The sequence below is a fragment of the Anopheles maculipalpis genome, chromosome 2RL (assembly GCF_943734695.1).
Source record: "Anopheles maculipalpis chromosome 2RL, idAnoMacuDA_375_x, whole genome shotgun sequence".
In the NCBI taxonomy this organism is placed as follows: Eukaryota; Metazoa; Arthropoda; class Insecta; order Diptera; family Culicidae; genus Anopheles; species Anopheles maculipalpis.
Genome location: NC_064871.1, coordinates 28,709,357 through 28,736,028, shown reverse-complemented (window position 1 = coordinate 28,736,028; position 26,672 = coordinate 28,709,357). Strand labels below are relative to the sequence as shown.

The 26,672-nt window shown below is 41.6% G+C and overlaps 6 protein-coding genes across 6 annotated transcripts in view; 2 read left to right on the top strand and 4 right to left on the bottom strand.

Annotated features, from left to right (window-relative positions):
- The window catches only part of LOC126558239 (TBC1 domain family member whacked), a 263,712-nt gene that overhangs the window by 58,525 nt on the left and 178,515 nt on the right, over positions 1-26,672 (top strand). The window lies entirely within an intron of this gene.
- LOC126558773 (toll-interacting protein-like) overlaps positions 1-26,672 on the bottom strand; it is a 67,310-nt gene that overhangs the window by 6,477 nt on the left and 34,161 nt on the right. The window lies entirely within an intron of this gene.
- Positions 6,997-8,970, bottom strand: LOC126557489 (uncharacterized). Its single transcript, XM_050213282.1, has 3 exons — positions 8,929-8,970; positions 8,784-8,857; positions 6,997-8,716 (listed from the first exon to the last, which is right to left on the bottom strand). The coding sequence occupies exons 1-3, from the start codon at positions 8,968-8,970 to the stop codon at positions 6,997-6,999; spliced, it is 1,836 nt and encodes a 611-aa protein (XP_050069239.1).
- Positions 13,871-14,626, bottom strand: LOC126559013 (uncharacterized). Its single transcript, XM_050215108.1, has 2 exons — positions 14,541-14,626; positions 13,871-14,468 (listed from the first exon to the last, which is right to left on the bottom strand). Exons 1-2 carry the CDS (start codon positions 14,624-14,626, stop codon positions 13,871-13,873), a joined length of 684 nt encoding a protein of 227 aa, XP_050071065.1.
- Positions 21,308-22,397, top strand: LOC126558757 (putative uncharacterized protein DDB_G0291608). Its single transcript, XM_050214816.1, has 3 exons — positions 21,308-21,338; positions 21,495-21,556; positions 21,650-22,397. Exons 1-3 carry the CDS (start codon positions 21,318-21,320, stop codon positions 22,395-22,397), a joined length of 831 nt encoding a protein of 276 aa, XP_050070773.1. The 5' UTR covers positions 21,308-21,317.
- Positions 23,328-23,627, bottom strand: LOC126559518 (uncharacterized). Its single transcript, XM_050215687.1, has one exon. It carries the CDS (start codon positions 23,625-23,627, stop codon positions 23,328-23,330), a length of 300 nt encoding a protein of 99 aa, XP_050071644.1.

The following is a 26,672-nucleotide window of genomic DNA, read 5'->3' as shown; positions in this document are numbered from 1 at the left end:
CGTGATGATGTTTTAGGTAGCCATTCCCAATATTGAGGCCTTTTCAAAACAAAATTTTATCTTTCCGATGCACCACCGGGGGGTCGGTGGTGTAGGCGACATCCGGACCGTCCCCCCGTAGTGAGAACTGACTATCTAACTGCGAGGTGTCGGTAAGTCTAGCAAGCCATTCGATGGCCGGCGTGACCGAAGAAGAGGGGTCGTTAAGCCAAGAAGAAGAAGATGCAATTTTGTGTTCCTTCAGAGATGACCTAATCGCTACGTTAGAATAAATAGCTTGAAAATAGTATGCGACTTTAGGTAACTTCAAATTTTACCATTAAATTTAGCATGTCTAATAGTTTAAAAGTGATAGCAGAAGTTACCAAAAACGAAAAGAAAATAATGATTAGGAAGTTTTTTTTTATTTGACGTACTCAATTGTACGCAGTATTGGAAATATTTTTGCATCAGACTGGGAAAAGATGAAACAATAGCTCAATGTTTTGGTTGATTTAATCACACAGTAAAATCTTCCTCTTTTTTAAGTTTGTTAGGAATAATAAAACAAATGTTTTTAACAATGTTTTATAATTTTTCACACAATTTATTTGGCATTCGCAAAATTTCATTGCAACAACTTTTACGGCAAATTTAATGGTTTTGAAAACTATCTATAAATGCGATTAACTTAAGTAAATTTTTGTTACAAAACTTTTGAATAATTTTTGTAAATGTTTTTGGCTACCGGTGAAACTTTTTTTACAGTCGAGGTTCAATTTTTTATTTATAATTAATTATGACGGTCCAGTGCCGTATTGTTCGAGGTTCAATTTTGTTTCATATAATTGTTCTTTAATTATTTTCGCTTTATTCTTAGTAAAAATTAAATAGTGTGTAAAATTGTGCAAGAATGTCTAGAATGCCTAGAAGAATGTCTAGAATGCAAGAATGTCTGGAATTTTTTAGATATATCCTTTAGTTTTATGTTTGATTCTAAAAATGTAGTTCATATGTAGTTCTGTTAAGGACTGTACAAATTGAAGATAGTGAGTAAATTTGGAAAATCCCAAACATATAAAATTCAATCCCGCATGGTCTACAAATCCGGGTTGCAAAAAGTTGCATACATGATCGCTTACACATCCCACCCTCGAAGGCGTTTTCCCGGTTGACCGGTTTAAAATTTAAAACCATGCTGCCATTACATGAAATACATAATCTGTTAGCTTGTATTTTTTTTTTTGGTTTTGTTCGTTCCTGCTCCAGTTCAAGCCCTGGTATTCCATAAAAACTCGTTCCCACTGCCCGAGATTGGGCAAGCTGTCAAAAACGGTGCGTGTGTGCGCGAAAAAACCTGCTCCATTCGATCTCGGTCCCAAGGCATAGAGGGTGAAAAGCTAGCAATCGAAAGCTGCTGGAAAGCTTCAAATAGTGTATATATGTGTGTGTGTAGATAACCAATTTCCTTTTTGCTTAATTAAACGAATCTGCTCTTCTTTTTCTCTAACATAAGCTCACTATAAGTTTTATAGGAACATTTGGTAAACTGTAATAATTGAATTTTCCTCCTTTATCACGCCACGAGTCTGTGTCCCTTCCGGTTACGAGCAAATGTTTTATCAGACGTTGATCGATAGCAGCAATTCAACCTGGACCCCAGCACAGCCACACTGTTTGGTGTGAAAAGCAGCGCTTCGTAATCGGAAACGACGTGTGGAAACGTAATCAATTACGAGGCGCGCTTTTCGCCGGCTGTCCTCTAGTTTGGTCTGGTAGTTTCCGTCCGTTTCGTGTCAGCACAGTACTAAGACGGCTCGGTCGGTTAAATTCGCTGGCTTTAATTGTCTGCTGGCTTTGTTGTTTCATGGGCATGGGCTTTGCATACAGCGAACCACAGCCGCGATGGCGGCACGGGTGGCACCATTTCTCTCCGTCCGCCGATTTCGTAACCGATGCGTTGTGATGTGTATCTTCGCACATCATTGCACGCACCTTTGTTTAGCCCTTTTCGTAAACAAGGCATCTGCGCCAGAGAGACACTTATTATACGATAATATTATCGACTTTTCATGGCGTTCCGGGCGCCATAACAAATGTGCCTGAAATGGCGAGCGACTATAATCAGCGAACCATCTATTTAAATCAAACACTTGAATTTTGTTTATTCCACTGTTGAATGCATTTTGTTCGATCTGCTACTAATGAGTACGACATTTTGTTTTTGTTTTGGTCTACGAGTGACTTCATGAGGGGTTCGTCGTCTGTGTGACTGTTGGAGTCTTTTGATCGCAAATTTAGAAAAAAACATGTTTTTTTCTATACTTTTACTTACAAGTTATCCGAAAAATACTTTTACTAGTATTGTACTTTACCATTAAACATAGTTTAAGTTCAATTTTTTTTAATTAAATTGTGACTTTTTTATTTCATAGTAATAACCAGGCTATATTCCTTAATTTTTTATCAGGCTTGACGGACAACATTTTTTTGTCAACAACTAAATAAGACATGTACTAATCATTTTTACCTATCTCTCTCTCTCTCTATCTCTCTCTCTCTCTCTCTCTCTCTCTCTCTCTATCTCTCCCTAAAACCCGTTTGTACCGTTAACTGGGTTACGAATTGCAACTTTTCACCATTCCACACACCCATTTGCACACACTCGTCGATCGACGTATTCGACCGTTTTCTCGTGCTTGGCTTAGAAAAAGCTGGTTCTCGTTATCATGGAATTGCTTGTTGGTGTTTTTTCTTCTTTTCTTTCCTCACTTGATCCTGCACCTGAGCTGAAAATGGGAAATAATGGGCCGGTGCAAGATTCCGGTGTGATTAATTTCCGTTTCCGCAATGCACGTCTAGTGCAGCATCGATCGATGGTGGTGATGGTGGAAGGCAAAAAAAAATAAAAAAAAAACAGGCTGACGATCAAAAAGCGAAAGGAAACGCGAAACATGCACTTCTGTTTCGGGGGTTGAGAAGAGCGGGAGCGCTGATGGCGCTTGCATAATGATAAACTATTTTATTGTTCTTCTTGCTACTTACCGGCAAAAATACAATGTATTTGTGGTGTTTGTATCTGCAAAATGTGAGGCAGGTCTTTATCGCAGTTTATTTTAAGAAATAAGAGTAAAGTAAGATTCAAACAATATATTTTTTTCGTAAATAGTTTGAGACAGTAAATGTCGAAAAGAAAATTTAAAAATAAAATCATCAAAAACAAGCTTCCTTCCTTCACGCTTCACGTTCAATTCAACGCTCCAGCACGCACAATTCGGGATGGGTTCGTCTTCGATTTTCCACGCGCAATCCACGCACGAACTGTTGTACCACTGGTGGACCTCACGTGTAATGTGAATACACTTTCACTATCAAACGATTGCCTCCCAGCTTTATCATGCTTGAGTTAGAGCCTACAGAGCTGAGGTCAGCACTGCCAGTATGGCATCGCGAATAAAGAAATCATCCCCCCCGTTTCGTAGCTGAAAGCCAGCCGCGAATGATGATTGTTTGGCATTCAGTAGCAGCAAAGAAAAGCTGCTCCTTTCCGGCAACGGGGAAATGATTGCGTAAAACGGCATACGATTAAAGCACGGAGGGAAAATCGGAACCACGGGGGTGGAGCTCCAAAGTGATCGAACATCTACCATTGTCAATTGTATACAATTTTAAACCGTACCACGTGTTTATTTTTTTTTGTCCCTGCAAGCAAAGCAGTTATTTAGGAATTATTGTTAATTAATGTTTACGTGCGCTCGCTCTCTCTATGAAGCGTTTCATATTACATCGAGTCCCAAAAAAAAAAGGAAGTGTGTGTTTTTTGTGACTATTTTTAATGGTAATGAGATAGAGATAGAATAGATAATGAGTGGGAAATTAACTTACTTTTTGCTACTAACTTATTACGACGAACTATTTCATGCAGCATGATGTGTTATGTAGGTTTCCGCAAAAGGTGAAGGTTGTGTTGGTCTCATCAAACTGGACCGCTCAGTATGGACCGTGCAAAATGTACTCCGGTTTTCGTTTCTCCCCAGTCTTGGCAGTAGAGAGGAAAAACTGGTCCTCCACACTAGAGTTCCATTTTTTTTCTTACAATACAATGAAACAATTTCAAGTCCTGCCACCGCCATACACGGGTAAAGCGTCCGGAGCGAGCCTATTCCGGCTGAAAGCTTCATCCGACATGCGACAGGTTGTTGCAGTTGACGGATATACAGAGACAAAAAACGAACTAGTAATGAAAAACAAAATCACATCACTGACATGCTCACGCTATGGGACGGGAAATCATCATAACCGGCAGACGACAAGACAAAAGTCGCCAGCAACATAAAGTGGGTCGCCAACAACGATGACGGTGTGTGATTCGTATCTTTTCCCTTGTGGTTTATTTATTTCTCGGCCACAGGTAGCAGTTTGCTGCTAGAAATGGTTTGAGTAAATGATGTAACAGAAGGAAGAAGGACAACGAAAGTGAGTGTGTGTGCTTGAGTGTAAGCCTGGCCGAGAGGAATGACACTAAGCGCACTACAAAATGGCTTAATTAGTATTGCTGATGAGGTTGTACGTGGCGAAAATTAACTAGCAATTGACATTTGCAAATTTGATTTTTATTTGGTTTTCTCAGTAAATATGAGTGAGCAGTAATAAGTTTGATTATCGAGTACGTCCCCGGAAGTCATGAAAAAGCATTCATTACATTGTGTGCTACAATTAAATTGCTTTCCGCAATCATTGTTTATCTAGTGGGCTGATGCTTAAGAGTGCATATTACTGCACTTCATGAAGACTTCAATTTGGGGATGTCATGAGAAAATGGCTGCTAAAGTTACTTTTTTACCTAGACGAAATAGATATATGTGCGATATCGCTCACTAATGCGGCTGCCAATCGAATACCGCGGGCATTCTGGGGGCCGGATCAACGCCCTCAATCCATCTAAAATTCGAATATTGTCTACCACGTCACATACAGGTTAAGATTCGCCTTCTGAAAGAATCGAACGCAACGAACGAACTCGAGTGAATAATATTCACACTGTTTAGTTCAATATTGTAGAAGTTCTTTGTTATACTGATGTTGCCATTCCACTTATCTTGTACTTAATTGGCTATAACAAAGCTTTCCTCTGAAAATCTAAATACTGTTTGAAAATCTAAATACTGTCCCTATTCTTAATGCAATTCTGTGACACTCTACAGTGAACTGCCATTTTCAGCATTTTTGATTACATTTTTGATCACTTTGTTACGGCAGATATGGAACCGACAAACTAGTCATACGTTCCCAGGTCGGTTTAAAACTTAGTTACCAACCATTGGAAGTGAGTAATCTACTATAAGGCTTTTAAGAAGGAATATTTTTTTATATAATGCATTTTGTGTTTAAAATTTCTTTACTGATGCTTGATCCACTTTATACTTGAGAATACGTACGAAGCTTGATAGGATCGAACGAGTTCAGCAGGTATTAACTCGTCGGATGGAGTGCCTTCGTTCCGGTACGCCAGGGGTGAATAAATTAACAATAATGAATAATAAACAAATAATAATATTAGATTAATATTAAATTAATTCCACTGTCCTAGGTAGGAACATGTCTGGACTAACAGAGGTACAGACGTGATATATAGTAAGTATTTATTGAATGTCATTTCTTCTTGGAATTAACAGCCCTAAGGTCACACCTTAGTTCACCTAAGATCAGGTCAAACGGCAGGACTGGGGTTGAAATCCCATCCTGACCGTCCGAGTGAGAACTGACTAACCAACTACGTGGTATTGGCAGTCAAGTAAGCCATTTCGATGGCTGGCATGACCTTAGAGATCGTTAAGCCAAGAAGAAGAAGAAGAAGAAGAATGTCACAACAGCCATCTAATGGCTTACTAGACTTGCAATACCATCTAGTAGGATAGTCAATCCTCACTAGAGGGGAACGGATTGAAAGACACTATTGACAGTACAGACGCAAAAACAAGACTCTTTTCTTAATTCTATGACTCAGATTCTAATATAAACTTCGGAAGTAAATACGTCACAACAATCACTTACATGTCTCCTGGTGAGATTTTTCGAGGTAGCCTTATTATACAGTTCTTACTAGCAGGGAAAGGTCTGGATGAGATTCGATCTTACCTGAAAAAAAGACTAGCGTTGATACACCTAGGTACTCCAGCTTGTGCTTACTGAGCGAGATTCTGAACACTGAATCGAATCGAATAGTAACAGAGTATCAAGGAACTGGAAGATTTCTTATTTGGAATATCAAGACCATGTCAAAAGTGCCTAGGCTGCTATGTCTTGAGGCTCGAGTATGCCATTAAGCTCTCAGGAAATGCTGGTTATTGTCCTCTGTTTCTGCGCGCATTTGACAAAAAAAAACGCCTCGCAGTAATGTGTGTTGAGCTTCTGCTCTTGGGCGATGCATTGTAATCCAGGATGAGTTAGTTTTACGTTTTCTTTTATGTCTTACGTCTTACGTTTTAAGAAGAGCCAAAAACATAAACGGAAAGCGAGTAAAAATTAAAATATTTTTCTTTATTGTTTTAAGCACCTAAAGCTAGTGAGAGAGAAGATATGAAAAGATGCAGATGCAGATAATTATAAAATTAACATTCCTGAGCAAGACACATCAACCGCTAAACCTCACGATAAAAATATCCTCTAATAGAATGTCGGCTACTTACAGTAACCTAAAGTGGGAAATCTAGATCACAAAGCGCATCTCTGCAATCGTCGTACTTTGGTTTACAGCCTTACATAATTTATACCGTGTTATAAATAAGCGATTCGCCGTGCACACAAATTAAATAACAACTCAAGCCATCGCCCCATCCGGTTGTACACGGGGCGCTCCGGCTCGTATAGCTCTGCTAGCGCTCAAACTAAGGGCGACTAATATCGCCCACTCGTACGTGCATCTGTACCCAACTCTGCGTATGCTAACTAAGTGCTACGGGCAAACAAATTACTGTTACGGTTTTCCAATCCTCCACTCCACAGTTCGCGCCCGCCTTATCGGTAGATCTGGTCGGGGTTTTTCTCGAGCGCATCCTTAAACTTGATCGTGCCCCGATTGCGGCTGTACTTTGGATCGAACTTTTTCTTCACCCGCAGTTCGGTTTTACTCGAGCCGGCACCGACACTGTCGCCGGGTTTCTCAGCCGCCCGGCGGTGGCTGGCCGCGGACGAGCCAGTTTCGGGCCGGTTGTGGTGATGATTGTGGTGGTGGTTCGTTCGTTTCTTGGTCGTACCTTTCGTCCCTTGCGAGCCGCCAGTCGGTTTGTGAGTGGTGGTCGAAGTAACCGTGGCATCAGTCTGTCCCACGTACACCGTTCCCGGTACGTACGGTTTGGGAGTTTTGATGTAACTCTTCTTTACGCCAGCACTGTAGAAGCTTGCCAAGCCATTGCTGCTGACGCTGGACGATGGTTCTGTGAGTGCGGTGAAGGTGGTTACGGGCGGGGCAGATTGAGTGCTAACCTCTTCCTGTCCGACCGATGCCATCTGCGTCCAAGGACTAACGGCGAACGGTGGTGCGATGGTACGATTGTTGTACTGCACCTCCACATTGCTGTAAGACTGAGCTACAGCTGCCGGTGCTTTACCATTATTGCCGTAGAACATTGACGCATCGTACGTAGGACCGAACCGTTGTGACTGAGCACCTACTGCCGGGGGTTGTTTCGGTGTGGTTGGATACGTTGCGGATGACGAGGGCCGAGAGGATACCGTGGTAGAGGTAGACGTGACACAGTTCGAACATTTAACACGATCCTTGGTCCGTTTTTCCTTTCCAATTGAAGCCGTCTTCGAGCGATGCTTGTGGTTCGGAGCAGTTGTAGATTTGGGGCTTACGGAGGTATTCGTCAAACCGTACCGAACTGCCGAACTTGCCCCGGTAGCTGTTGGTTTCGGTTTCGCGCTACGCACAGTCGTATCTAGAGGGCGCTTGTCGGACGGACCCGCTGTTAGTGAGGTAACGATCTTCGACTCGGAAAGTTCCGGTGCCGCACCACGGACGACACTGCTCGTAAGCGGTGTTTTCTTGATGGATGCAATTGGTCGCCAGTCATCATCGCTTGCATCCGGGAACAGCGTATGGATGGTCGCTTCCACCTTGAGCTCTTCACGTCGTTCCAAATCCCGGATTACGGCGTTCTCAAAGTGTTTGTACCCCGAGATGCCCAAATCAGACATCAACGAATCGTACTTCCCCGGTGGTGATGCAGTCGATGAATGTCGGCCACGTTTAGGTCCTTGGACATTTTTCTTGCCATAGACAACTGGAGACGTTTTGAAGTGACCGCCTGCCTGCTTGCTGAACGGTTGTCCATAGCGCAGCTCGTTTGCGTTGGAATAGTATCCGGCGGCATTATGTATGCCCGCCACTGGTCGGTGACTGCCGAGCAGGTTGATTGGCCCATGGCCAGGCATCGAGACGGCCTGCTGGATAGCTCCAGTTACACCGTTCACCGCATGTGCGAGTTTTGATGAACCAATGCCCGTCTTGAGGTTGTTGATAAAGTGTTGTAGGTTGTTCTCCAGATTGGTAACCGCCGGGACATAGTAGGATCGCTTCTTTGGCCCACCACCCGTGGCTCCGGAATGGGCAGGTTTGGAAAAGGGTGCCGGTTTTACACCGAGCTCGTGGATTGCGTTGGATGTTCCATCGGTTCTAGATTGCCAACGGCCTACGGCGGAAGTCCCGCGTGATGTTCTATGCTTTTTGGATCTGGCGAAAGATTGGAAAGACAGCTAAGTTTAATGGACATAACTGATCACCATGATGATTTTTTTACCTCACACGACTCCCACTAACTAGTACTCCGGACAGCAAAAGAACCAACAGCAACAAAACATGAATGCTGCACCACTGTAAACGACACAAGCAGACATCATATTAGTCAGTCTCATCACTCGCAAAGGGCACACAAAAACACCTACAGTTCTCCGGGAGCTGCTCTGCCACCGGATAGGTATCATCATGTTGGAAACACTTTGCTCTCAAACCACTGATTGTCTACCAAACACGTTCACAGTACGGCCACTAATCGCCGAAGCTCTGCACTCTTTTGCGGGCTGTAAAAATTGTAAACCTGGGGTCTTTCGATCACGCTTGCTCACTGGACTAGACGCGATTGCTTCGGAAGCATCGAACGGCTAGTGTTTTTATAACTTAGCTAATTGTCGGCTAGTTTCGATCCTCGGCAAAGCCTAACAGCGATCCCTATCGCACGCCCCACTCCGTACGGGCTGCAGCTTTGCCAATGCTTTCCTACCACCCTGCGCCGGTTTAATGGCCGATGTGTGACGATTAGCTTTACACTATTTAGGAAGAATTCACACCTGCTGCACGCGCCTAAACTATCTTGCCGGGCGGATACGAAACACAAAACGGAAGGAAGCAACAACACGATGAATGGGGTGGCTCATTTTTTCCCTTCCAAAGGAGTTATAGGGTTTCTGCCAAGCTACACTCAAACGACCAGCGGTGGCGTGTGTGTGTAAAGTATCCAGCAAAGAGTTTTAAGTGAGGGAAACACAAATTAGCAAATTTACCACAAAGAGCAGGTGCAGTGAAAGAAGAGTTCAACATACAAGGATTTTGGGAGGAATACTTTGCAGAGTACTTTCAAATAGAACTAGGAATCATCAGACATTCTCGACTTTCAAGAAGAAAAAGATCTTTGAAGGATTTTTGGAGTGGTGCTTGATCCCGATTATCTTAGACAAAGTACAGAGCATTGACTCGAACTTTGCATAGTTCATCCCGAAACTCTTGTTTGTCTATTAAAACCATACTTTAGGTGGAGTACTCATACATCTCATTGAAGAATTCTTAAACCACGATATCGAACCTCAACAATAGCGTATCTGATCGTTACGGCCGATAAGTGCAAAGACAAGAAAGTCTAAACTCCTTTCGCTTTTTTTTCTCGTGTGTTATTGTTGTGCTCGTTAAAGAAACATACACACTCACGAACATCCACGTTAATTTTCTCGGAAACTCTCGTTTTCATTTCGTGTTGAAGTTGAGCATTTATGTATTGTACCGTTTTTTGTTATTGCATTGCATGTGTTACCTCAATGTCGTGCGGAAAACTGGCAAAGCAGCATTAGCGAGAGCGAAAGGTAACATCAAAAGCACGAAGGTTTGCTCAGAAATCCTAAGAAAAGTGCATCGGCCATCGGCCATCGCCATGTGTGTCTGTGCGCACTAAAACGTTTATGCACCGGGCCAAGGAAAAGGCAAGCTAAGTAGACGGGAAGTGCATCGGCGCCGAAACGGTCGGCATCCGTATGCACTTCACACTTCGCAGGAGCATAGCGTAGGAAGTCTGCCGAATGTCTACCTTCCAGCTACTACGTACAACAATCGCTGTGACAATCGTGTGTGAGCGATCGATTTGATCGAGCAAAAATAATACCATGTATCGAACGCACTGCTGGCCTGACGCTAGCCTGGCTGGTGGTGGTGGGTGGCCAAACGAAAACCAAATAACATAATCGTTTAGCAACCGCACACGCAAAACCATCCGCACACGAGCGTTCGATTGATCGTGAAAGGTGAATGAGCTCACAGCGGGGGGTTGTGGCGCTTTCTGGAACGTGATGTGCGTATGTGCGGTACGCACCGGACTTTGATTGGTAATTTCCGGTGCCCCGTCCGGAAATGTATGTACGTTGGCTTTTGTTTTCGAGTGTTTTGACACCTGCAGTACAGTGACTTATGGCCGTGAACTGTCCTCGACATTATGTGTTCACTGCTTATGTCGCTAAATCAGCGCGTTGCAGACTGTATTGGTTTAATATTATTAATCTATTATAATTTTATTTTATTTGTCTAAAATACACTTTGCACATTGGTTGATGGTTAGATTGATGAGCGAGCCCAAAAATTTCCTCAATTGTAAGCCTAACTTTTAATTCGTGTTATACAGGATACTCTGGGTTCTGAGAGCAGAAATTCCAGATCTGAAATTCGATCTATGAGAAACCTACTTTCAGTTTGCGTAAAACTAAGTACCATGCGTAGATGTTCGGAATCCCTGTTATCAAATCCCGGATAATGGAGTTTACATCAGATACATCAGATGTGGGATCTTGGATCTTGAGTACCAGACCATTGAACCCTGATCCTTGATCTTGAGCCTCTGATCCCGGATTCCGAATCTGAGATCTTAGATCTTAAATAACGGAAATTTGATGCCGGATCTTGGGTTTCGGATTTGGTATGCAAACTTGAATCTTGAATTTCTGGATCTTGCAGTTAGGATCTGGGATCCCGGATCTTGCACATGGGACATGCGATTCCAGATCTTTGTCCTTGTCGTGACCCGGATCTTTTGTCTCAAAAATTTTTTATCACCATTATTCTTTTTTTTTAACCAATATTTTGAAAATCAGTTTAACACTTTATATTTTACAAATCGTATTCTTTTATACGGGCACGTAACAACAAAGTGAAACAAACAAAAATGCTTATAACTGGATAACGATAGTAAATTACACAACTAGAAACAATGATAAAAGTAAAAATTCACATTTGTCCTGATGTACTAGTTTCGGGGTTGTGTGCAGGATAGACGGGGGACCTTTATATTGCGGTAGTCCTAACATTCATTCTCACCGTCGTTGCACGGTTTTCCTTTCCTTTATTTGTCTTTCACGTCAACTTCATTCGGGTGTAATGTAATTCAACAATTCTAAGCAACGAGTAAGAGAAGTAAGTAAGCTAACATGAGTTTAGCAGTGGTATATCATTGCGTATGAATTCACGGAATTTCACTTAAAATGCTGCTGAGAGGGAAATCTTCATCCCCAACGCTACTGATCCGATAGAGGTACGTATTTTTCACGAGTCACCCTCTGTAGAAGGAAGGAAGAACTTAGTGGACAAATCATACACCTAAGTAAGCAGTGTCTTACCTTAAAATCTGCATCTTCGTCAGATACTCCATCGGCGACATGTGCTGCTCCATCGGATGGGCGTGCTTGTCCATGCTGTAGCCCAACAGCTTATAGTCCGTTTTTTGGAACGTTCGATGATGTATGGGCTTCACACGAGTCTTGGTCATGTGGACATTCTTGTAGTTGATTGGAACGTGGAACACCAACCGATCGCCCGCAATTGCGCATTCAATCCTCACCAGTACACTGAATAGAACGATCAGCCAAAGCAGCGCAAAGGGCTATGCGTAAAATACAAGAAATGTGAAATGCTGATCAACGTTCGAACATGGTTTTTTTGTTCCAAATTTACCTACCAAATACTGTTTCATCTTGATGCAGTTGCAGGATAGCTGTTGAAAGCAGCCTTTCAATTTTTAACGCTATGACACAGCTGTCTAGAGCTTGACGGCTTATCGAGTGGCTTTGACTGCAATGTTGCCTTCGGCTGCTGCATTTATACTCATGGGCAACGAAAACATTGCAATAAGTACTGTAAAATAACTAGGACTAGTTACTGGACAGAAATTTAAGACACTTGTCTGAAGATACATTTTCACGAAAGCAGCAGGAATTGAATTTCGGACAGTGACAAACTTTCATTGCAGAGTTTCATAGCCACGATCTACCGGTGGTGGTAACGTTCGTGACCTTCCTGGGGGTAAAACAGAAGCGATGGAAGGCACGGAAAACTCGCCAGCCCGTGACAGCCGGTCACAGTCATTGACATTCGCTTGCTCGTGCTCGTTTATGCTTCACCGTGACACTGTACTACGATCGTGTAGGCATAACTTGCCAGAGCATTTTAACACGCATGAACAGTTGACATTGCATAAGAGATTGAACGTGACAATCAGCTGGTGGTAAATGGGATGCACCGAACCGAACGACTGCAGCTGATCAGCTGTAGCTAATGGTACAACTACGTTCAAGTGCATCAACATATGATTTCGGTTGATTGCACTTAATCAAATTGAATTGTAAATGAATAAACACTTCGACTGTAGGCATGTGTATTAAAAATTTTCATGTTTATTATTTCTAGAAATGTATTCACTGTTTTATAATCTTTATTTTACAAATCACTTAATCAATTTATCGACAACTCCACGAACGCTCTGTGCAAATTGTAAATTTTTTAAACATATTTTTATCGAAAGTGCCATTTATTAAGAATGAAATTTTATTTCAGAAAATAAGCTTTAGTTATTAATCTTATTTTGAAATTTATGCATGCAGTTAAAAATTAATGTATTCATCTGTTAACTCAACTATTGTTGTATTTATCCAGATAGTTTTCTTTATTTTTATTTAAATTGTACCTCTTTATTTTGCTTACAAAAAAGGTGAAAGCATACTAACTTTCTCTTATTTTAATTAACTTTCACTCTGAACATAATTTGAATAATTTAAATAATATTAAAATTTAACTGGACCGTCATAATTAATTATAAATAAATTAAATTTTAACTTATTCATACGAAGCATCATTCATTCATTCATTCATCATTCATTGCTGCACATTTCAGTTTAATTTGTAGAAGAAATAATTTATTTCTTAAAATACTGATTTCAGTTTTTACATTTCATGCACATTCTAGAAGAAAACAAAAGAGTTTTTTTTAAGTTCAAAAATACCATAAACAGAAAAAAAACAAGTTTTAAATCACATAACACACATAATTTGCAATAATATACAATGCAATACAATAAAAATTATAAAATTCATACTTTATTAATATTTCTGTTAGGTCAAAATACAAAATATGAAAATTTGCATTCAAAAATACACGCACATATATTTTTTTAAATTAAATAATCAATATTTTATTTCAGCTTCATTACTTACATCAATAAACAAACGATAAACAAATAGTAACAGATTAAAGTTCAACAGCATTGCCCTCAAGCAACGAACAGTCTTTTCGAGGAGTCATTACAGATTTCCGTAAGCCTTCTTCTTTTTGGACTTCTTGGGAAGCAGGCTCGACTTCTCACCATCGCTCGACTTCACGCCAAACGACTTGTCCCAGTTGTACCCCATATTGGACAGATATTTGGTTTGTGCAAAGTTGGGCAACTGCATCGCTTCCTGTAGCATAAGCTGATCGGACAGCTTCCGCTGCCGGTGATAGTAGTCCCGCAGATAGTCTGACGCATCGGAAGCAGTTTCGCGTAAATCGGCTCCAGCGGCAACGGAGGGCGTATCCAGATTGCGGTAACGCATCATCAGCTCCTGTGCTAGCTGAGTCGACAGTTTATCCTGTACCATCGAGGATAGGGAAGCGGCCGCAGCTGCAGCCATGGCTGAGGAGGAAGCCGACGAAAGGGCTGACGAGGGGGAGGAAACCATACCGGCGGGTACGGGCCCGGATGGCATCCACATGCCGTGATCCATCGCCATCGGCGGCTGGTCGACGAACGTTGGAGGCATCTCCTGGACGACCTTTTTCGGATGGTACACGTGCATGTACTTCGTCTTTACGTGAACGTGCCGGTTGATAATTTCCGGAACGTGAAGTTTAATGTGTACACTGCCGATAAAGAGGTAATTATTAGAACGGGAACGTCAGTGCGACAGAGGGATGGGAAGCTTGGTGACTCACTGTTCTGTGTCATCATCGCCGTAGCACCGATCACGAAGAAGTGTTGTAAACACGCCGAGACTTAGGACAACTTGCTGTAGATTCATGGTATGGAGAAGATCGTGGAACGTTCCTGTTTTTTTTTTTAATGGATTCTTGTAAAAAAAGGCTCTCCGTCTCTAAGGTAAGAGCTCACAAACCACACTGATGCTGTCGGTGTAGCAGGATGTGCTTTAAATACGAGCATTACAAGATCAGTCAAAATGGATCATTTCAATGCATTTTTGCGTCGAGCTGCAATCGATAGCCACTTGAATGGGAAGGGTTCGCCCTTTTTTTAAAGCATGAAACCTTCCCGCATATCAGATATCTGAAATGATGGTGACCTTCCCAGCAATGTACAGGCCACCGAGACATGAGCGTACTGCAACGGAAACAATCGTTTGATATTCCCTTACCGTTGCCGTCTTCCGATAGTTTCCGCTTTCGCTCGTTGTGACACATTTGGAGGCCTGCAGCGGGCAGACGGGATAGGCCGGTTGCATAATCTTACTCACTCAAGCACTACTTTTTGTTGGCGAACTACGAAAGCCGTCGAAACGGGATCGGGCACAAATACAATTAATGAGAATGAGTCACTAATAGTGAACTCACAGAAACATTTATATCACTAACGACGTGAAATAATGGTACGTGTCATAAGATAAAACAGACTAGAAGGTATTGAAGGACATATCTTCGTATACAAAAAAGGGTTTTTGTTGAAGTGCAATTACTCATGATATTAAATGTAAATGGGACAGTTTAAAACTATGAACCTATAACGTGTCTTGTAGCATGCTTTACTGCGTCTATTTAACTATCGATTATGGGTTTCTTAAAAATAACTATTTTTTCCATAACACAATTATAAATAAAATCATTAAGATACGACAGCTAACTAGCGTATTTCAAAGGTTACACACTCATCGTCGCTCCCAAATGTTGCACCAATTTTCTCAACAGCACTGCGACACAAGCAGTGGACATATTTGGGCAAGTGATAATGATGTTTTGCTAATTCTTGTCTGGTAAAAGTTAATGGAAAAAACATGAATTCCTTTGTATTGCGATAAATTATCCGAAAACGAAAGAGTCCAGATAGATTTAAAATGAAACGATGTTGAAATACGTTCGATTGGTTTCATTTTTAACCATATGTTTAGTTTTGATTTTTTGTTTATTAACCAGTTAAAAAACGGATCTAAAATAAATGTGTTATCTTGCGAACCGATCGATATGAATTTCTTGTTCGTGGCATTCTGTTTCGAAATCTTAGTGTTCGATTTCTTTAACACTTTTATCCAACTGAGCGGTCTGTTGAAATTCTACAGGGTTTTTATGGTATTATGGTTACTGCAAATTTTCTAATTAATAATGCTTCTTATTTTGTTTAAAGTCACAGATTTTATTGGTAATGATAATTGCCATTTAAAAATAATTAATAATAATAATTGTCAGCGGCGCCGGTCTTCAAACGGCCGGACCGGATTTAAAATCCCGTCCGGACCGTCCTCCTGTAGTGAGGACTGACATGGTATCGGTAGTCTAGTAAGCCACTCGATGGCCGGCGTGTCCTCAGAATGTCGTTAAGCCAAAAAGAAGAAGAACTGCCATTTCCGTTCTGCGTGTTGGTAGTAATTTTTTGTCTACACAATTTGTCAGTTTATTTTTAAAACACTGATGCAATATGGACAATATTTTAAAGCCACCTAATTTTGCAAAAGTTCAGTATCTCAGTTAAGGTTAGTTGTAGTAAAAGTTGTTTCGTTTCATTTGATTATTTAATTACAATTGTTTTAATAATTTTTGACCACCAACACAACATTACTGTAAATGGTTATAGCACAATAAAAATCATTCATAATTTATAATTTCGTATGAATACATCGTAGCAACAGACACTTGCAATTTGGTAACGCTTCACAGGAGGAAATAAAATTAAATCAAAATCTTCTAAACAGTTTGCTTTGTTTATAAAATACATATATTAGGGATACACCAGTATCGATCAGTTTGTTGAATCGCTCTTTTACTTCTATTCTTCTATTCTATTTGATTGACCAATGCAAGCTTCCAATTTCATAGACAATCACCACAATTCCTTTACATTCTTGTAACGGTACTGCTTCTAAGACTAACATGCCAACACCTTTCGTCAAAACACATAATCATACTTTATACACTGCTAAAGCTCACCATCCCGTCCTTCTATTTAAAAGCTTACCATATAACAATTGAACTACCTTTCGAATTATACCATAAAACTGTAACTGGGCCGGATTATTACTATAACGAAACAGTTTTACAACATTACATAACGATGTGAGCAATTTAAGCTCACTTCATCTTTGGAGGATCGGCATCTGTATCATATCTGGTTTTCTTATTTACATTTCAATAGAACAACCACGCTTGCCTTCTGCTTTACAATAAAAAAAGCCGATCGATACGCTTTCTCACAATAGGAAAAAGATTTAGAATGATTTAGTATCGTAAGGTGCAGAGACTTTTGTAGCGTTTATTTTCTCTTCTTCGTGCCTGAATACATACAACCAGGTTTTATACGCTTCACGCGTTCCCCCTTTTTTAAGCGTTACCACCATAACACTTAAATTCTACGATTATGGTGCATTTACAATGGAGTTTATGTTTATTGCACCCTAAACCGTGTGCGTCACACGGTGTACCCAATGGACCGAAAGGCTTAAGCATTACGAAACCAAGGTTTAAGGTGGTTCAGTTAAGCTGAAGATCTATGGCGACAGATTTGGTTGAGCGTCAAGATCGGAAGGAAAATCAGACTGCAACGATTCGCTGATCGTCTGAACTGTAAATTCGGGCAGTTTAAATTATAACTTTAGGCTGCGCGGAAAACGGTATTAAAGCTAGTCCACAATCGAGCTTGACTTGATTAGATGTGCCCTGTGCCATACAGTCATAATTCGAAAGAGAAAGCGACGGTTGGAATGCATCTCGGTGCAGTTATAACCCTGTTCTATGAGTACACCTTGAGAACTTCCTCGTTTTACTTCTTTGTCTTCCATATACATATTAGTCAATGTGTCAGCAATGACCATAAGCCATCATGATTAAATACACACAACAAAAACATACAGAACCAAATATGTTTTGCCGTTGGTGCATCTGAAATGCATTGCCTCTTTTTAATTCGTTGCGTTCGATTATCCTTCGCCTTAGTTTTCAATGAACCCCCCGCCGTTTGGCCGGTCAGCGACCCGTGTAGGTCGGGTCGGCCCGTTGACCATGCCATGTGATTGAGGGCAAGAAGTTCGATCGAAAGTAATAACAAGCTTGACCGGTTACGCTGTCAGTGGAAATGTCTAACAGATCATTTCGGTGGACCGTATTCTAATCCCTTCAATCCTTAGGGCGGTCCTTTCCCGGGGAACAGAACTGGACTGCCAGAAAGCGATGGAGAAAGAAATCTCAACAAAAAGAGATGAACAAGAAGCTCCAGCAGGAACCGCCGTTCTCATATCGGCGTTCTCGAACGGAGAAATGTTAGCGAGACCCACATTTAAAAGTTCGGACAGATAATATCTTAATCTCCTTCCGCGCTATCCTTTCCCCCTGGACAAAACGCACATTTCCTTCCTTGTTTTAGGGAAATATTCGGGCCAGGGATGTCTTTGCACCCAACCCGAACGAGGAATCTCAATCGGTTACATTTTTTGGTTCTTCCTTATATGGATTCCACCACGCCGAAAACACAAAAAAAAAACCTAACATTGGTGAGCTTTTGAGCTGTGTTTTTCGTTCTACCGTTCGGGATAACATTCCAGCGGCGGCTCTCGTAACTCGTCTAGCAGCAAAACCGAATGTCTGTGACATCTAAGTGCGGAACGAAGGCCGAGACGGTTTTTGTTTCGGTTAAGCTTGAGTGATTATTTTTCACTTTCTGAGACGAGTGTGTTGGAGTGTTCTTTCGTCGAAAGCTGGCCAACTCGTTCTCATCTTTCACTTTCTAAAACGGTATAGGTTCTTTCTGATAGCAACGCGTCATAGAACATAAGGGAATGCGCCTCTAGATGTAAACACTTGTCACGCACCTGTCATTAAACTCTCGCAGTAAGTGGAAGTTGATTGGCTGGCCACTTGGCTGCGTGAGCGCACGTGACACGTAGTAGTTTCGTTCACTTCCGACTGCTTAGTACAGGGGTATTGACAGCACGTGTGCATGTGTGAAGTTGAGTTTTTAATATTTGGTACGCTTCAAGGACACTTTCGAGCTAATCTTCTACAAATTATGTGCTTGGAAAGTACGATAGTGAAACCGTTTGCTCACGGTACACTAATCTTACTAATAAGTGATCACCAATTCTAGGAATTATTCAATGAATTTTGTTCACCCTTCTTCGCGTCTTGCTGTATGACAACTTGAAAGATCTCGTTAACACCATTTACATCGTTGTAGGTCAGTTATATGTTTGTTTCTGTTCAGAAATTCATCCTTCATTCAATTTATAAAATATCAGAAGGTCCTACTACTAGATCCCATATAAAATACTCAAAGATTCTCAAACCTCTAGTGTTGTACCATAACTTCCATGTAACTAGGAGCTTTCCATCAACAAGTCCATTTCGTAAAGCTTGTTTAATAGCTCAATAAGTGTTAAATTTATCATTTACTAATCATATTCCTGTAAAGAGTTCTCAATAACAGAGCTTATAAATACCGCATCAAAAGCAATACGTTAAATAACTTTTTTATACTCTTACGCAGTCTACTGATCGCTTTTACCATCGCAGAAACATCTTAAAATGTCATGGGAAAGTGCTTAAAGTAGTAGCATTTATGCTGTTGATCGCTACACATCTCGCCCATCGATATCGATCTTGCCCTCTATCCATTATCCGAAGATTAAAAAGCAAAGCAGCAAGAGGCGGCGCCTGCTCATCGATATTACGTCTAGAAGCTCTGGCAGCTAATTACACAGCTGGCCACCCAATTCTTGACCCCGGCTAACTAGACTGTTTATTTGTTTTCTTAGCTTTCGATCCACCGATCGATTCACTTTCTCCACCCCATCCATCCGGATCGACAACTTTATCTGAATTACGCCATTACAGGGCGTGATCGTGACGACGCTGACTTACTTAGTTTCCAAGCTCCAGCACACCCACCGTTTCCACAAACCAAATCAATTTCTCACAGTACATTTTCATTTTCCGATGGATCAATTCTGTTGATTGTTTTTGCTGCTTCTCTTTCGTGCTGGAATCATATTCTAATACGTTCATCCGATTGTCCTTTCCACGGTGTATAATTAATGGATCAAATCAAATCACTTTTCCACTGGTGCCGGGGTGCTCGAAACGTACATCTCTATCCGTCAGTGGGGATCCCTTGGTCTCCCCATACCGAACGTAACTTTAAACCATGCACCCTTAAAAGGTTCAATCCCGGGCCTAACTGCTTAAGCATCCAAGCGTAGATTGGATCCGCAAAACTTCCGCCGGAGAACGATTAACAAAAGAACCTTTGGGGGAAAGTGATTTCAGGCATCGGTGATATTCGTTCCATTTATTTAGGGCAGAACCATGCAGACCTCTGGAACGTTTGTTTGTGGGTTCGGGTTTAGGTTGGAACCTCTTCCCAACGGTTCTCCAGGACTGTCATTAAAACAGAAAATAAACCATCGAATCATCGGTTGATGATTGCGACCAGCCTTATCGTGATGTCCCCCGGGGCGAAACGATGTGCTTGTGTGTGTGTATGTGTGTGTGTATGTATGGATAAGATCGCGGTCTATGGCAAAGTGAACGATTAACTGAATCGATGATTGTTTTTCGTGTGGATCATGATCATGAGATTTAGACTTGCGAGTACCGGATTTCCCCCTTTGCTCCGTGCGTGATGTACGGCGTTCGATGTTCAATCATGGGTACGTGAGATAACGATCGAAAGCACGGGGATTTTTGGGGGGCTTGAGACCACCATCGTTACGCCGATTGACAAATTAGCCTATCATAGGCGTATCAAAGCTTCTATTTTCTTTGTGTAAGAAGGAGAGTGTGATATGTGAAAGCGGAAAACTGTACACGATCAAACAAAACAAGAAAAGACCCCGATCAACCCATTAGATGCTTGATCGACCTGAAAGGGAAGATCACGAAAAGGCTTTTTTAAACAAGCTACTAGCATAGATGATGCGTTTGCTCTACAATTTCCTGAACAGGTTTCCCATGTTTCGAACACGAGAACTGGTCACTTTGGTTCTTGCTCTCTAGAATCAATAGAATGGAGCAAAACGGAGCAATAGATTTAGGGTTTAGGAATGAAACCAAAAGAAAAAGGGTACAGGAAGAAAGTGAAACATAAGGGAAGGTCAAGTAGAATAGACAGAGAGAAATGTATAAAAATCCCGATCGTGCGTAAAGTGGAGGATGTGATAAAAACTCGCCAGACAATCAAGAACGCACCCTCCCTAATTGCGGGGCTAGGGACGAGCATTATAAATATCTCGACAAAGTGTACATTCTTGGTCATTACGTGTCTGGAGGTATTCGGGAGCAGAAAGTCCTCTGCGTCCAGTTGGTGTGCTTCAAACAGAGGGTCAAACGGTGAAACGACGGTGTTTTTGTTCTGGGAAGAGTTCTGTGTCTGATCTCTGTGAAGTAAAGATCTTTGTGTAGTTGAAACTTTGTGTTTATCATAAGCTGGCTCAAGGTGCCATTGTACCGGTGACAGGTGCAATAGTGAAGAAAAATTTGTACAGAAGTGCCACTAGAAAGATGCAGCAATTGAAGTTGTTGGTAAGAGGGCGCCGTTGGGGGTTCATTGGGTCTTGTGGGCAGTGATGGGTGTTGATAGTGACAGTCGTTGGAAAACTTGATGAAGCTACAACGAAGCTTTCGAAATTGCCCGCGTGAAGTTAATCCTAGTGTTCTTCTATTATTCAAACGTTGCAGTTTGTGCTTTTACTGTCCAGCGCATCCGTACGAGGATTCTGGTGGTCTACCAGCCAGACCAGGTATGTAGCTCCAACTGCTTTTAATCGCTAAAATAAATCGACATCACTACCGCTGACACACATACCCACTCGGCTTCATCTTTAATCCTCCAGTGATCCACCAGTACCCAGCAAACAGGTGCAATATGTCCGGGCCTTTACTTACCAACCGGTAGCATTTCCGGCGCACTCGCTAATGGCACCACCGTCTCCATACAAGTTCATCCAGGCTAGTCCAGCGTCCATCATACCAACGGCAAAGCAGATTGCACCGGTGCAACCGACAAGCAGTCAGCCGGTGCCGCAAGTCCAGCAGCAGAGTGGCAGTAGTCCATTTAGTAGCTTTTTTGGCAATGCTTTTGGAGGAATGGGCCAATCCGTCGGTGGATCATTGCCATCGTTTCAACAGCAACAGCAGCAGCAACACCAACAGCATCAGCAGCATCTACAGCAAGTTCAACAGCAGCAGCAGCAGCAGCAGCAACAGCAGCAGCAGCAGCAACAGCAGCAGCAGCAGCAACAGCAACATCAGCAACAGATAGTACAGGTACCATCATCACCCCCAGTGACACCTTCACCTACCGAAGTACCACCGGTAAATCAAGGGCCTCCATCCGGTGCCGGATTTTACGGCCAGCAGCATCCGAGCAAATATCCCTACTTTACCATGGACCACGTGCAGTACCTGTCGAGCCTACCGTCCAACGCACCGCACACGCCCCAGGTGCAGTTTGTGCCGTGCATGTGCCCGATCGCGGTCAATGTGCAGAGTCACGGGGAGGTCGCCGACAAGCGGTTAGATGAAACGGGCACAACCGACGCGGAAGTGGTCGTACCGAGCGCAGGTGAAAGTGAAAAGTGAAGAGACAAGCTTCCGTTCTAGAGTTTTTTTTTTGCAAATGATGTCAGATCACACGAAGTGGATTCAACAAAGTTTGCTGTTGTGCTATTTATTTTTGTATACTGTTTGTTTCACGTTGAAACTGAACTGGTGTTAGATGGGTGTAATAATTCTCTGAAAGTAAATGCTCGAAGATAAGGGCGAGATTCTGTAAGCTTTCCCATCGAACCTATTTATAGTGCCGTGCTGTATTCACAAAGCCACACCTTAGACGATTGATTAATTGATAGAGAAGGAAACAAATAAATCAATTACTTTGTAGGAGGATTTTTTTAAACTTTCTTTCATATTCTTATTGCCGAAAGGCTAATTAGAGTCATCGAGTTGGGACTCATCGTCTAAGCTTCTCATTCTTCTTCTCAGCCTTCTCAGCCAGCAGCAGTAATCAAGTGTTACCCGAAAATCAATCATTCGATCATCGACAGGTCGGAAAGTGAATCTGGCATATTTTTTTTTTTTTTTATTGTTCCCAGCTCCAAAGCTTGTTCTCCTTAAACCTTGTTGGCCCATTTCTTAGTATCGGTCCAATTTCTGGCGTTAAATTAATCATTCTGCTCAGGGGAAACGATTTACCGTCGGCCGGCAAACGACGTAATCCATCAGCAAAGGCGCAGACATTAATTGGACGGAGTCAAATCCCCGATCATCAATCATCGATCGTTGACGGATTTCTGTCAATTGCGATGATCGTTGGTCTGCCGACAGAGCCAACCATTGGGAATAGCTGGATCTTCGTATCTCGATCGCTTTCGTGGTGAGCGAAGATTATATGAGCGTTTTCGGAGTCATGTAAATTCAAGCCAAGTACGTTTTGCGTTGCTATTATTGTATTGAAAAGACAGGTAAATTGGTGTTCAAATCCGAACTATCCGATGAAGAGGTCAACAAGTTCTAATCAAAATTAAATCGGCGTTTGCCATCGAACCGGAATCCATATGCGGCTGCATTACGCACTTCCACCAGGGCCGGATTACGGTGCGCGTAGAAACTACCGTGGGCGTGGGCAGGCCTTGAATTTCCGTTCTTCACGCCGTACATCTCGCGTGGATAGAACGCCTCAAACGTTCCCGTGGGTGGGATGATATTGGGGATCTCCTTGTCAGTTGGATCGTACGCTTGGGCGCCGTAGTGTATCAGCACGATCGTTAGACATATCAGCAACAAGGGCCGCATCCAGAGGACTCGCGTCATTATGACAGCTTAACTTGAACTTTGAAATAAGATATTGAAAGATAAGAGATAAGCGACGTTTCTTAGCGAAAAATTGACTAACACCGAGGAGCTCACACCGTCGTACAACGGCCAGGGTTAGGGTTCAACGGTGAAGCTACCAGCTCAATGGTGTCCCCAGCTTATGTTTGATGATGATCCACACTAGAGCTATACTAGACTCGCTTCACTGTACTTTAGCTGTTTCCCCCCGAGGGGTCCGAAAAAAAAAACAGGAACAAAGTGGATTGACTACTTTCACTAGCACTATTGGGTTCGTTCGGACCACCCCTTCCGACACGACATCTGTTACCTCCGATTTGTGAGTGTGCGAGCCATCTTACGGCGTCTTGCGTTCGTTCGGATCTAAGCAGATGCTGGAAGTAGCAAATGATCTCTCGCTCACTCTCTTTCCCTGGTGATCTTCGGTCCAGTAACACTTCAGCATCCACGCACCAATGCTCTTACTGCTTACTGGGGTCTGTCTGTATGCGTGCGATGATCGTTAAATCCCCCACATTTGACAGTCACTCCCCCCAGATATGCTCCCTAACCTCTCAAAGCGAGAAAAGTGTGCGCGCTCATCATTAACAATGTGTAATTAGAAAGAAAAAACGCTTTACAGAGCCCGAAATGAGAGGTTTGTATGTTCGCACGTGCTTCTGGAAGCATTGTACCTTCAAACTTCCGCTTTAGTCAACCCTTACGCACTTATGGAGCGCGCTAATCTTTGCGCACCGAGGCTGGCCATTAACAGCGTGCAAACAATTGCAATTTTACCACCAAAAGGGGGTTTCCTTCCGAGTTGCTGCTGTGTACTATCAGTGTTTGTGGTTGCCTGTGTGTGTGTGTGTGGGAGAAATTATGTTTTTCATCATGTAAATTTGAATACGGAACTTAGTGTGTGTGTGTGTGTCTGTGGGGTGGACAGGGCGGGCGCCGATTCAAGCGGAAGTTAGTCGCGGTTTATTAGAATCGGCAATGGGCGCAACAACTCATTTGCAATAAAATATTTTATTTATTGGCCGCGGAAATCCGCGTAATGAGCGTACAGTGTTATGCAACGGCAAGGAGTCGTTGTTTCAAGTAGGCATCTTATGACTGATGAGATTCAAGTATCGTTCAGCTCATCTTGCTCATTGTAATTAGCGATTAGCGTCTGTTTATGCGCTAACATTAGTTTTCCTTCCTAACAAATGGGAAATGTCGGTGTAATATGACCTCGCAATTGTGTAATATGTTCGAGTTGTACAATAAATTAAGACAAACATACAAAACGGTCCATTTATTTACCTTGTATGCAAAAGAACAGCACAAGCAAATTAAATTTGTACAACGATCGACATATATTGCTTATTTATCGAGCATGTGCATCAATGATTGGAGTCGGACAGACAAAACCACAACATAGCGCCCGAATCAGAGCACATCGTGGTGGCTTGTTGCGAAACAGTTCCCCGGTACAGCTTAATTAGTCCTGTGTACTACCTAGCCGCGGGCATATTTGGGCGGCTGCCACCCGACTGGCAAAAAGTTGAAGGTGTCCATTAAGTACACAATCGTAACAAAATTTAGCCGCCCTTGCGTTGGCCGGCCGGTTTAGATAACTGCACTATTTGCCCAATGTGCATTTGTGTGGATTTACAAATATGCATAAACTTACTGCATGCATTCGGGGTTGCAATTAAACGTTCTGGTTGTATGTTTCATGCATTCATTCTCTTCGTAACCTAATTAATTCGTACGCGAACGTACGGGTAACGCTCGAATGATTCTTTTTAAATAAAAGAAATGCTTTTTTTGAGCTTTAGTTCCATGCATTCAAATTTTCCTCCTTTTTTTTAGGATAACAGTAAACGCAAATGTTAAACGAGGACGATTAAGTATCGCTCGGTTCGATGCTAATTGGGTTTAGTTCATGCATCTGATTTAAATTGCTGCTGCAGTGGCTGTGCCGCAGCAGGAATTATGCTGTCAATCAATAGTACCACTGTGCATGGATCTTGGAAAATGCACAACGTTTTAATTGTTGGGCGGATTGATAAGCTTCTGGAAGGAATTTAAATAGTAATACAAAGATCGATTAGAAATGTAAAAACGAGTTTATTTTGGCTTGATGATTTATGAATTTAAAATTAGCTACTTTCAATTTTTCTTGTGCCATACTTGAATTTGCATAAATTGTATTTCAATTGTAGTTAGTAATTTATACTAAATGCTTTAACAATGAAAACTCAAAACTTTATCATCTTTTTAAGCATTTGAACACCAGCAACAGAAAATTTCTCCAGGATAGAGAAATTATGATTCAAATAATTTATTGCTGTTTATTTGTCTCTTGAGATGACCGAGTTGTTGTTCAAGATCGGCACAAAAGCTAACCCCATTCAGAAGAATAGCGAGAACGAATTGGGCTAGAATTATTTTAGACAACTTTCCCAATCGATATCACAACTGCAGCCCACTGAAGCCCACCCAACTCTGATAGTGTTAAGAATTTTACTATGTTTTTTGTTGTTTTGTTTTACTTATGTTATGTTGACGGTAAGTTTCCGATTTTAGCTTCTCATGTGAAGTGATGTATATCAGATTATTTCCTTATTTCTCATCAATTGTTCATTTATTGAATGTATCTAATTTTTTCTCTAAAATGAATTCATTCAAAACATCTTATTGGTGCCGCAACTACAATATAGTATATATTTTGTAAGACTTTTAATGAATTGGGAGGTAATAGCCTTTTAATAAAATGGTTCAATAATATTTCTTACTTTGATAAGGGTCGATTTTTTAAAATATCACACTTATAGTTATGTTATTTAGAAAGAAAAATTTGCATTCGTCAAAATTAATTAAGGTGTGTGTTAAAATATACAAAAATGTTCCAAACAGGTGTATTGTTATTTAACTTACAACAAAATAAATGTTATCTATCTCTTCTTTTTTTTTTAATCCCAAAAAAGTAAGTGAAGATATAGTTTCGTTTAACACTATGTTATGCAAAATTTCTTGGGAAAAAAGTAACAA